Genomic DNA, 13,309 nt, shown 5'->3' with positions numbered 1-13,309 from the left:
AGAAGAGGATAGAAGACTCGGGAATGAAATGTCACATGCCTGTGAATTTAGGTGCGTAAAAGGGTGCATTTATGTATTTTTTTTTTTTTTATTTTATTTTTGCCATCAATAAGTTAGAGTGGAGTTAGGGGAAGGGTGCTTGTGGAAGAGGGGCAATCAGAAGTTCAACTTTAAACAAAATAGTGTCCAATAGAGGTGTTTTGGGGATTAAAAAATAAATAAAATATTCACAATTACATTTATCTTGTACTTTCCCTAGCAGAGGTCAGTGCTGTAATATACACACAGTTAGAAAGTCCTCTTCAGCACTCAAACATTATTATTTCTTATTAGAAATAAGGAACATGCTCTGTGCTTTCCCTTCATATTTCCTCACTTGAGTAATCAGGATATTGAGGGTCTGGCAATTGTCTTCTTTATTTTTGATTATGAAATTTTAGAGGAAGTTCTACTGTGCGTGTACAGAGTATATATACACTCTACACAATGGCAATTTTTGGAAAAAATGCAGACAAGCCATTGCTGGAATCCTGTTTTCTAGTTACAACCCATACATGTTACAGTATCTTCCAGGGTCAACATCTTTTATTATATATTTATTCTTTTTTTTCTTTTGGAGAGCCAAATTAGCACTAGCGGCAACTGAAATACCTTTTTAAAGGTAAGATCAATTTCTTTTGCTTCTGTTATTTCTGATATATTATTGTGTTGTTATACAATGATTGTTTGATATATTTAAGCGTATATTCATGCTTTTTTAAATTCCATCAATTATATTATTTCAGCCCATTCATAGGACTCTTAATTTCCTTTTATTCTACTGGGTTTTTTTAAGGTTGGTAGACCACAACATTCAGCTCTATTTAATTATTCTAAATAGTCTTATCAATAAAAAAGTGAAACCTGGTTTCTTTTGGTGACTGCACTGTTTATTAAAAAAATATGAGACACAGAGAAACTTAAAGATACACCTTGTTTTCTGTCTATTCCTGTGCTTAATTTAGCACTTAAATGAAGTTGACAAAAATACATACCCTTTTTTGATATGGAACAAATATACAGTATCTCACAAAAGTGAGTACACCCCTTACATTTTTGTAAATATTTTATTATATCTTTTCATGTGACAACACTGAAGAAATGACACTTTGCTACAATGTAAAGTAGTGAGTGTACAGCTTGTATAACTGTTTAAATTTGCTGTCCCCTCAAAATAACTCAACACACAACCATTAATATCTAAACCGCTGGCAACAAAAGTGAGTACACCTCTAAGTGAAAATGTCCAAATTGGGCCCAATTAGCCATTTTCCTTCCCCGGTGTCATGTGACTCGTTACTGTTACAAGGTCTCAGGTGTGAATGGGGAGCAGGTGTGTTAAATTTGGTGTTATTGCTCTCACTCTCTCATACGGGTCACTGGAAGTTCAACATGGCACCTCATGGCAAAGAACTCTCAGAGGATCTGAAAAAAATAATTGTTCCTCTACATTAAAATGGCCTAGGCTAAAAAAAGAAGGTGGAGGAGAGCAAGGTCTTCAACATCCACCAGCTCCGTGATGTCATCGTGGAGGAGTGCAAGAGGACTCCAGTGGCAACCTGTGAAGCTCTGGTGAACTCCATGCCCAAGAGGGTTAAAGCAGTGCTGGAAAATAATGGTGGCCACACAAAGTCTTGACACTTTGGGCCCAATTTGAACATTTGAACTCACTAATGTAGCCAACGGTTTAAACATTAATGGCTGTGTGTTGAGTTATTTTGAGGGGACAGCAAATTTACACTGATATACAAGCTGTACACTCACTCCTTTACATTGTAGCAAAGTGTCATTTCTTCAGTGTTGTCACATGAAAAGATATAAAAAAATATTTACAAAAATGTGAGGGGTGTACTCACTTTTGTGAGATACTGTATATGGATTTGCTTTGCCAGTGATCCTCTAAGCCCAGGCCTTCAACAGACTTAACGTTTGATTGCTCTACTTTGTCCTTATGAACTACCAAGTAAATTAGCCAGTCAGAACCCTGCATTGATTACTGTAATAATGTATTTGCCCATATTTGGATGTATACTGTGTTTCTTTTTGGGCAATAGTATAAGATATTATAAGGGCAACTGAGTAGTTGATGATAGGTTCCACTAGTCACTGCCCCAGGTGAGTACCCTCTTACCCACAATAACACTCCCTGTTTTCAAACTCATCACCATAATTCCTCAATGCTCAAAAGAAGTTAATGGCATAACCAATAATCATTGCATATGATAAAGCATTGACTAGTGAGAAATGCATCAGAGTATTACTTTTTGATAGTACTTCATTGATCCTCATTTGTCGGTTGGTTCCATCATTTTCTTTTGAGTGAGTAATCAATGACACAGTTCACTGATAATACTGTTGGACATTCTAGCCAATCACTGACTGGCTATGTCATGTGACTGGAGGTCACAGATAGAATGAAAGGGAGTCTGCTCTATGGCAGCTAGCAGCACTTTGTAACTTGTAATAGGTGCCAATTGCATGATGAGTAAATAATAAAAAATAAAATTTGAAAATATTAAAATACGTCTAATTCCGCCTCAAAGGAATCCTCCATTGTGCTGCAGTTGCTGGTATTGTTATGTTTGATTTGTACAATATGCCCCTTGGATATTATTTTATTTTTAGACTTTTGTTATTTGCATCTACAGATTATTCTTCAGCACAAGATGTTGCTTCTATTCATTGTGTTAGGAATCTGTGCATCAGATTCGTCTGGTTTTACTGTGTACCGTATGAATAACAAAGGTAAAACGAATACAATGTTGCTTTGATACCCTCATCTGTACAGTATTATTGAACAGTATTAACATGGCTTTTTGTTTGTTGTGTTTACTTTTCCACTTGTCTTTCTGACATTACATTACATTACAAGTTATTGTTGGGTATTAGTGGTTCTTGTAGGAGGGAGGCTGATGGTTGCTGTGCAAAGCCCTGGTCTATTTTCTTTCACTAAAATACTTGTACATTTTAAAGTATATGTAGACCATAACAATTAAATTATCGATTTGCTTTTCGTTTATTAGATACACAATTAAAATCATTCTGCTTTTTAAGTGAAAAAAATACTGATCCTGCTTGAAATTCAGTGAGCTGTAACTTCCACTATGCAGTGTTATAAGCCCTGCCCAGTTCTATCTGTGTTCTAATGAACTAATTCCCCCTTTGTTAAAGATTAGGAAAGGGGGAGGTGTACTGTAGTCCTCCTAACACACTTGTTGCCCTAAGGTGACATCACTGCTTTTTTATAGATGGAATTCAGTGAGCACTGTCACTAGGGCTGTGCTACACACTGTTTTATTACAGTGTAATATCAATGCATTGACCATGTCCGTAAAGTAAAAAAAAAAAAAGAATGCGCAAACCTGTAATTAGATATGAGATATAATGGCTTCCTTTGTACAGTTTAATATATTTACTATATATACTGTGCGTGTTTGTGTGTATATATATATATATATATATATATACACACAGTGCCTTGAAAAAGTATTCATACCCCATTTAAATTTTCCACATTTTGTCATGTTCCACCAAACAAAAACGTAAATGTATTTTATTGGGATTATATGTGATAGACCAGTGATGGTGAACCTTTTTGAGCTTGTGTACTAAACTGTAATATAAAACCATCTTATTTATTTCAAAGTGCCCACGTCCATTGCCATGCAGCACATTGCACATCTCCATCACACTGTAAACTTCTAGCATATATTATGCATTTGCCTTCAGCTCACACCTCTCTGTTGTCCAGCCACATCACATCAGTGAGCTTCAGCACATTATACTTCGCCATGTAACTCATAGCACACCTCCTCACCATGCATCACACCCCTCCATGCAGCTCATGGCACACTTTTCTTTCCATCACACATCTGGTCCCCACTCTGCAACTCACCACTCCTTCCCCCCTCTGCTGTGGTACGGCAGTGGTGCAGTGACACTCATGTAGCCCGTCTTGCTCCCTCTGCCCATACACACCTCTCCTGCTATCACCATAGCACAGAACATGGTCACAAGGTGAGGCTCATCACCGGCCGCTCCGGTCTCATCTCTGGGCTTTCTCACCAATAGAACATAGCGGCTGCACACAGGCTACCGCCAGGCAAACAAACGCCCACTTCTCCTTCCACGCCAGTCAATTGGCTGTTCATTCCCTGGTCAAGGGAGGTGATTGGCCAGTCTGTGAGTCGGTCCCGCAGAACTTTCTCCAAAGAGTTGTCTGCTGAGTCAAAGTGCTGTGTGTGATCTGGAGGAGGTAGGCGGTGCCGGGACCATGTGGGGGCACTGGGCACTTTGTCCTCCTAGTGAAGTGTGAGGAGCCTTTGTGTGCCCAGAGCTTCTGCATGCCTGTTGTGGCACACGTGCCATAGGTTCTCCATCACTGTGATAGACCAACACAAAGTGGCACATAATCGTGAAGTGAAAGGAAAATGATAAATGTTTTTCAAAATTGCAATTACAGCTGCAAGTCTTTTTGGGGATGTCTCTACCAGCTTTGCACATATAGAGAGTGAAATTTTTGCCCATTCCTTTTTGCAAAATAGCTCAAGCTCTGTTAGATTGGATGGATAGCGTCTGTAAACAGCAATTTTCAAGTCTTGCCACAGATTCTCAGTTGGATTTAGGTCTGGACTTTGACTGGGCATTCTAACACATGAATATGCTTTGATCTAAACCATTCCATTGTAGCTCTGGCTGTATGTTTAGTTTGTTGTCCTGCTGGGAGGTAAACCTTCGCCCCAGTCTCAAGTCTTTTGAAGACTCTTAACAGGTTTTCTTCTAAAATTGCCCTGTATTTGGCTCCATCCATCTTCCCATAAACTCTGACCAGCTTACCTGTCCCTGCTGAGGAAAAGCACCCCCACAACATGATGCTGCCACCACCATGTTTCACGGTGGGGATGGTGTGTTCAGAGTGATGTGCAGTGTTAGTTTTCCGCCACACATAGCGTTTTGCTTTTAGGCCAAAAAGTTCAATTTTGGTCTCATCTGACCAGAGCACCTTCTTCCACAAGTTTGCTATGTCCCCCACATAGCTTCTTGCAAACTGCAAATGGGACTTCTTATGGCTTTCTTTCAACGATGGCTTTCTTTTTGCCAATCTTACATAAAGGACAGATTTGTGGAGTGCACGACTAATAGTTGTCCTGTGGACAGATTCTCCCACCTGAGCTGTAGATCTCTGCAGCTCCTCCAGAGTTACCATGGGCCTCTTGGCTGCTTCTCTGATTATTATTCTCTTTGCCTGGCCTTCTAGTTTAGGTGGATGGCCATGTCTTGGTAGGTTTGCAGTTGTGCCATACTCTTTCCATTTCCAGGTGATGAATTTGAACAGTGCTCCGTGAGATGTTCAAAGCTTGGGATATTTTTGTATAACCTAACCCTGCTTTAAACTTTTTCACAACTTTATCCCTGACCTGTCTGATGTGTTCCTTGGCCTTTTTGATGCTGTTTGTTCACTATAGTTCTCTAAAAAACCTCTGAGGGCTTCATAGAACAGCTAAGGTTAAATTACACACAGGTGTACTCTATTTACTAATTAGGTGACTTCTGTAGGCAATTGGTTCCACTAGATTTTAGTTAGGGGTATCAGAGTAAAGGGGGCTGAATACAAATGCATGCCACACTTTTCGGATATTTATTTGTAAAGAAGTTTGAAAACCATTTATCATTTTCTTTCCACTTTACATGTAGCCATCTACATTGCCATGTGTGGCATAACAGCATAGGAAACATGTAATAAGTGTTGGATTCTAGTTTAGACATACTAGTATTTGTATAAACTCGCAGAACTCGACAGAATGACAAACAGGGGCACTATGTAAATGGGCTATGTCCCCAATCCATTGGAGCAAGCTCAAACACAAGAAATTTGTCATATCAATAATTCGGAATATTTGTTTCTATGTGACTTATCCCCTGTCGGAGGGCTCAGGCCTCTAAAATACTTGTATATCTGTCAAAGTAAGACAATGCAAGTCACTACTACTCTGCTGTGTTTTAGCTAAAGCTAGTGCTCTGGCAATCCTTTGTCCTATATTAAATGTGTATTTGAAAAGCAAAGATTGCAAATAGATAACAAAAGTCTAGCTCTATCCAAAACAGAAGATGTAACCCTTCCCTGTTTTACTATAAGTCCCCTTTCACACAGGGCATGTCTGTTTTGATCCGTTGATCTCTGCTAAGAAGGCAGATGACAGGTCCATCTCCGCTCACTGTGAAGAGACAAGCCTGTCAGAGCCCTGCTCTCCTCTATGGGGAGATCAGATGAGAACAGATCCGCCTGTCTTTTTTCATGTGATTCCATCCGATCCACCAGACGGATGGAAAATAGGGTTTCCATCCGTCTGGATTTGGCAGATCGGATAGCGCCGGGTGTCAGCGGCCATGTCACCGATAACAACAGTCGCTCCATAGTGTGGATGGAAAATAGGGTTTCCATTGCCTGGATTTGGTGGATCGGGTAGCGCTGGATGTCGGCAGCCATGTCACCGATGACATCCGTCGCTCCATTGTGTGAATGGAGCGTCCGATCAGGTCCACCTAATAAAAACGGACAAGTGGATCTGATCGGACAGCAGTGTGAAAGGGCCTAAAACATAAAAAAAAGATAATTGTGTCAGTCCATATCCCTACTAGAGAGATTTCCTATCACCTGCTGTCCAGACAAGATTTGAGAGTAATGCCCCATACACACGAGCCAAATTTCTTGTGTTTTTGCCCCAATTTTGCTGCAATTTCACTGCGTTTGGGGTTTTTAAAGGAAATGTGACTCAAAAACCGTGCCAAAAACGCATTGCCTTACCGCGTTTTACAGTCCTTTCAATGGGAAGGTGCATTTTTGGTGCGTTTTTTTAAATCCACCAACATGCTCCAAACAGATTTTTTTTCACCGCAACGGAAGCACACGCCTCAGTGTGAACACAAAGGAATGCATTTTTCTTAAGCTTTTCAGGCGCTTTCTTTTAACGCAAAACCGCTTGAACAACTCCTCAGTGTGAAAGCAACCTAAAGTTGGCCATAGATGGTTCGAATCTTGGTCAGTTCAGCAGGAACTGACTGAAATTGAAACCATGTATGGGCAGGCTGAATGTACTCAAGTTGATTGATTCGTCAACTTGGGTACAACCAGCCTGCTGAGTTTTACATGCGATTATTGCTAGCGGCTGTTATAGCCACTAGCAATAATCACTGTGTTTTTCTGGCGGGGATGGCTTCCCCCGCCCCCCGCTGGGAGAACACAATGGCTCTGCTGGAGGGATTCCACTATCAACACTGTCTGTGTTGATGGGGCAATCGAGCGACTTTCTTTTCTGCAACCCATGGTTGCAGGAAACAAAAACGCTCTGTCTATGGCCTGCCTTAATCTCCTCAATGGCAACGCAGACTGCTATTAAAACCTACATACAATCCAATGAGAACGCCACAAAAAACATTCAAGAGCTCAAGGTTTTTAATGATAAAATTGATTCATAGCAGAAAAAAGCCAATGCATTTCAGTGGGCAAACACACTCTCTCCGATCATCAGGGCTTAGGAATTTCAGTCTTTGAATGGACTTACTGCTTGTTAGAGATTTCAGGAAGGCAAGTTAAGCCACTTTTAGTGAATGCTACAAAGGCAATTCCCAAGCCCTGATGAAGAGGAAGTGTGTTTGGCCCCTGTAATGTGTTGACCTTTTTCTGATTTGAATCATTTTATCATTAAAAACCCTGGACTCTTGGACATTTGTTTTGTGCTCTCAATGGACTGTATGTGGACTCTGGGTCCTTCCATGTTTCTAAGGCGTGTCCCCATTTTGTGGAGTGCTGTCAAAATGAAGTCAGTGTGCCCAATGACAATTTCAGTGACCCTTAGAAAATCTGAATTCAGTGCTTTGTTCTTGTGTTTGCAATAAAAATCTGACAAAAGTTATATGTCTTCTCCACACTGTTCTAAACTAAAGCCAGCCAGAGACAGAGCAATTTTCTTTCCTGGTTGCAGGTAAGAAAATTGTTGGATTTCCCTATCAACACAGTCATTGTTGATGGAGGAATCCCTCCCGCGGAGACATTGTGTTCTCTTGGCGGGGACGGCACAGTGATTACTGCTAGCGGATTAAGAAATATGAAAGTTTTGACTGTAGTTATAAGCTTCAATCACATAGCACACATGCAGTAATGTTCAATTGTTTGTAGAAACTATCTTTTTCAAAAATTCTATTAGTTTATAGCAGTGAAAACAATGTCACATCGTTAATGGATGATAGTTTTGGATGTTTGTTTTGATTTTTTCGACTGACAAACTGCATATTTGATTTCTTTGTATCTGATAAAAAAGAATAATGCCCAACTGTTATTTTTCTTGTTTTTTGTAGAAAAATGTCAGATGCAGATCACACATTCTGTTGGTCACTTTGTTCTGAATAAGGAGCCAGCAATTATCAAATGTCCAGTTTTTCAGTATTTTCAGATGGATGTTTCTGAAACTTATCAGCAACCGTTTCAGCTTGCCTGGAATAAAAATGGTTCTGAGGATATAATTACGGAAGATGAATCTAGAATTCATACAAACCAATATGCCTTGTGGTTTCTGCCAGCTGTAACAGAGGACACTGGCATGTACACTTGTATTGTCAGGTATGCTCTATTATTTTAACCTCTCATATTTTATTCCAGAGCATTTAACATTTAAATACCTCGGGCCGTCGAATGGAAATCTGCGTATTGAAATCTATATAATCCGAGCTTATTGAATGTTTGTACACACAGCACATTGCTACTTGTTTACACTTCCAAGATAGATTTATACCATTTTGATTGTGAATGCAAAGAAGCTGATTAGCATTTGACATATCCTGCCTAAAGAGGAGGTCCTAAAGAGGAGGTCCAGCCCCCCCAACCAAAAATTAAACATCAGCAGCTACAAATACTGCTGACTTGTGATATATGGACACTTACCGGTCCAGGGAGCCCGCAATGTCGGCGCCCCAAGCCGATCTTCGGATTGGATGTCGGGTGCAGCCACCACCATTCCTGGTAAGGGAACCCGGCAGAGGAGCCTTTTCCCTATTGCGCATGCGCAAAGCGCACTGCCCATTCTAATTGGTCCGACGGCGAAGGAAGGAGAAGGGGGCCAAACTTCCAGGCCCGTTCTCCTGGAAGTGGAGAATAGTTCCTGTCAAAAATAGGTACCTGTTCCCCCCTCCCCCCTGAAAGGTGCCAAATGTGGCACTGGGGGTGAAGGATACAGATAAGCGGAAGTTCCACTTTTGAGTTGAACTCCGCTTTAACCCTCTGGTGTACCCTCTAAGCATCCAAGCCTCTGTAAATTTCCAGTAGACAGCCCTAAGATGACCATTGGTGGAGAGAATTTCAAATTAAAATTCTTAGGAAAAGTTCTAAGCAAATTTGCGCGAAAATTCACAGAACCTTTGTCGTTTAAAGATTTAATTTGCTTTAACATTTGATTTAGGAATGAATGGACTTTATCAAATGAAAACCACATACACGATTAGAAATTAGTTTGTTCAAGAAAAAATTTCCAACCTGCTCCTTTAAATTTTCTCATCACCGCGAATGATGGATTGACCCACTAATGATTAGAAAACTGTACAAACTTTACTAAAACCTACTTTTCCCAAGAAATTGCATTTGAAATTCTACCCGTCTGTGGCCAGCTTTAACAAGTTCCTGTAATTCATACTAAACTCACTAAGTACAAGATAACGGAAAGCCTTTTCTACTCTTTTCACACATTCTACAAGGTTAGAGGACCTGAAGGAAAACAAATCATGGCACATGGAGGAGGTAGAGAGTCATCAGTCATGTTATTATTATTTATTTTATTTAAAACTTTTTTTTACACTGTCCCTTTATTTTTTATTTTTAATCAACTTTATTGCTATTACAAGAGATGAACTACATCTCTTGTGATAGCAAGGGCTGTGAATGGTCCTCTTTATGGAGAGATCTGAGGTCTATTAGACCCCAGATATCTGCTCTGGCCTCCAGTGCAGCTGATCAGTCTGACCGGGTGCTTCCCTGGCCTTGTCACTTCCGGTTTGTGAAATCAAAGAGAAGGAGGAACAACATTGGTTCCACTATCTCTACTGTATGTAGTGCAGCCGATGCTGACAGTCCCAGTGGTCCCAGGCTCCCTGATTAGATGGGAGATTGCGGCGATTGGGGGGGGTGTTATAGTGTTATCACTGTCTGTAAATTTTGATATCAGGATGATGCCTGCACATGAAGTGATGCGATTAAAGTAGAAGTTTATCCTAACACTAAAATCTCTAAATCTACAGGCATCCACAATCTAAGACAAACCTATCTAGCCCTGTAAAGAAGAAATTGCTATACATACTTTTTCTGAAACCTCTATGGTCCCACGCTGAGCTGTCAGCAGCGGCTTTGCTGTGGAGGCAACTGACAACGGAAGGCCCATAGTAAGTCTATGGGTGGAGTCACTTCCCTGGCATTTCACAACCATTGTTGGCTGTCTCCTGCACAGAGCTTCCGCCGCTGGGGGCCGCACTGAAGCGGCTTTAAAAAAGATATGTATAGCGAGTTCCTCTTTAAAGGGTTAGTCTTAGATTGCGAATGCCTGTATATTTATAGATTTTAGTTTTAGGATGAACTTCTACTTTAAATACATCAAGGAGGTGAATAAGGTTCAGGAGGGCAGTATTTTCAACATGGAGCTAAGATCAAGAACACGGAACATGACTTCAAGCTAGCAGGAGGAAAGTTCAAAACTAATCTTAGAAAGTATTATTTTACTGAAAAGGTATTTGACGCTTAGAATAGATTTCCAGCAGGGGTAGTTAGTTAGTCAACAGTAAGTAAATTGAAACATGCTTGGGACAAACATAGAACTGTGCTCAGACAAAAAAGTTAACAAGAAAAAAAGACAAAAACATGTATAAAAATCAAAAAATTGGGCAGATTCGATAGGCCACCTGGTCTTTTTTTCTGCCGTCACTCTTCTATATTTTTGTTTCTTTTTTTTTTTATCTACATAAGTCTCGTACGAATATGTAACCAATATAGCTGTATTTTTGTGTCTCTCAATGAATAGTTTAGCAGAATACAGTTTATCAATTATTGTCAATCAGGAACTTAAAACAATGTATTAAATTAATGGTAGCAAGCTGTTTCTGTTGTAACCATATGCAGTTTGATATAATGGTGTATTTTTTTTTTTTTAAGAAATTCATCTTTCTGTCTTGAGATATCAATGTCCCTGACAGTTGTGAGCGATGAGGATTTATCTTTGTCTGATATTAAATATGAACAAATTGCTTTTGAGAAGTTCAACTTTCAGATGAGTTGCCCAGATATAGGGGACTATGAAAGTAATTCTGGCAATATGAAGCTGAAGTGGTATAAGGTATGACATTTCACAGTAAATAATCCCTCAATAACTATTTTGGAAATGTTACAAAGAAATTGCTGGCTTATCATCATTCCAGCCATTATTATGTAAAATAAATACATCACCAATACAGTCAATAGTACAGTCAAGTCGTAATGACAATTTTCTGGTAGTAGTATCCTTAAAAACGACCTGCGCCTAATTCTGTCAGTGACAGATTCTTACGCCACATTCAATCAGGCATACTCAGTTGTACGCAGGTGTTCCGTGAAACCGCATGCAGACAGCCCTATAAATGTTGAGTTGGAAGCAGCGACTGCATGGACACAGTTACTGCTCCCAATTTGACATCCTTGTGGGAGTGGTTGCATGCGGGTGCCTGTCCCTGAACTCACACTGTCTGAGCAAATCCAAGTGTAAATAAAGGGGCTGGGGATATAGGTGATGTCGGTATCCAAGTATTTGGGAACTTACTTGTTATCAGGTGGATGGCGCCTGATGGGGAACTGAGAAAATAATACATGGGGTTAAATAGTGATTATTGATCCACCCACTGCTGTTTATTGTCAATTAAAAATACAGTGGACCTGATGGGGGACTAGTCTTTCAGCTCCACATCAGACTCAGACACACACACAGTGGTATGGAATAGAGGGCGCTGAGGAAGGCATGTTCAGTATCTCAGTGCTGGCACTGTCAAATTAATGTAGACAAAAATAATAGGAAAATACTGAAGAAAAAAAAAAAAAGACCCCAGTATTCTACAATGACGGACTATATCGGCCACAGAAAGGAGACATGTAGGATACTGGGGTTTTTTTCTCTGGTATTTTCCTATTATTTTTGTCTGTATTTTGTTGGATGAGGCCCAAGTCTACCCCCCTTTTTTCATTCTGTCAGAGCAATGTACCTATTATCTGACAGTTACTTGAATCAGAATAAGCACCAAAAAAATGTTTATGTCTAAAAATATTCAAATATATTTCCCTATGCAACCAACTTAAAGTATATCCAATATGAAGAACAAAAATGTAATAGATTGCAGCTTACAATTCCTAGGATCCAATGACTACTTCAGTTTACTTTTTCAAGCTATGCACATTTTCTGCAAGTACAGAAACATACCCATTGGTCCTGTCAGAATCCAGTGTGCTGAACTGAACTCTAAAACAATGTTCCCAGCTATCTTCTGTTAACTATGTCACGAGGGGTGAATGTTTTTAATCCAAACCAGAAAAGCAGCATAGACAGGGTATGGTAAGTGAGCATTATCCCCTAGAATAGGAAGGGTGTTACTGGCAGGATCAACAAATACAAAAATAAATTTTAAAAAAATGGAAAAAAAAAGAGATGTTTTAAAGTGTAAGCTTATTCTTTCAGAAAAAATAAAATAAAAGGTGAAATAATACGATACATCTTCCCTTGTCCTCACTGTACCTACAGTGATGAGCTGTCAGTGCACAGACATCTCCCTTTTTAGCACTTCTGGGACAATCCGAGCAATGATCTGTACCAGCACTGACCAATTAGAATCCCTCTGACCCATCCTGGATGCTGCAGAGAGTAGAGGGAGAAGAGCGAATCAAGAATCCCCAGACCTCTAACCCTTTAAGTAACTGACTTTTTTCTTGATCTTATCCTTTTGCAGCAGCATTACAACTGAGAGGGAGAGCAGCATTATGTGATAGTCAGGTTCTGCTGCTAGTCCTGCTCGTGAACATTCTGGCAAAAGGAAAGGACTAAGGCTGGGTTCACACTTGTGTGAACACAGACATCGTGTTTGATTCACACTGCATTGTTGTGCAGATCACATGCAATGTCTGTGCGATGCCAATTCAGCCATACAAACTGTATGGCTGTAATCACATTGCATTTACACCAAAATGGTGCAGGACCCTTTTTTTTGGTCCACACTG

The 13,309-nt window shown here is 40.0% G+C and overlaps 1 protein-coding gene across 2 annotated transcripts in view; it reads left to right on the top strand.

The window, feature by feature from the left end:
* The first annotated feature begins 472 nt into the window (after positions 1-472).
* IL1R2 (interleukin 1 receptor type 2) overlaps positions 473-13,309 on the top strand; it is a 47,401-nt gene continuing 34,564 nt past the window's right edge. For both annotated transcript variants that reach the window (XM_073614773.1, XM_073614772.1), the window contains exons 1-4: positions 473-661; positions 2,688-2,784; positions 8,395-8,656; positions 11,228-11,408. In XM_073614773.1, the coding sequence (XP_073470874.1) occupies positions 2,706-2,784; positions 8,395-8,656; positions 11,228-11,408 (522 nt within the window). In that variant the 5' untranslated portion in view covers positions 473-661; positions 2,688-2,705. The remainder of the gene's footprint in view (positions 662-2,687; positions 2,785-8,394; positions 8,657-11,227; positions 11,409-13,309) is intronic.

The sequence above is a fragment of the Aquarana catesbeiana genome, linkage group LG02 (genome assembly GCF_042186555.1).
Source record: "Aquarana catesbeiana isolate 2022-GZ linkage group LG02, ASM4218655v1, whole genome shotgun sequence".
In the NCBI taxonomy this organism is placed as follows: Eukaryota; Metazoa; Chordata; class Amphibia; order Anura; family Ranidae; genus Aquarana; species Aquarana catesbeiana.
Note: the sequence above shows the minus strand (reverse complement) of the source record. Positions and strands in the feature narration are given on the sequence as shown.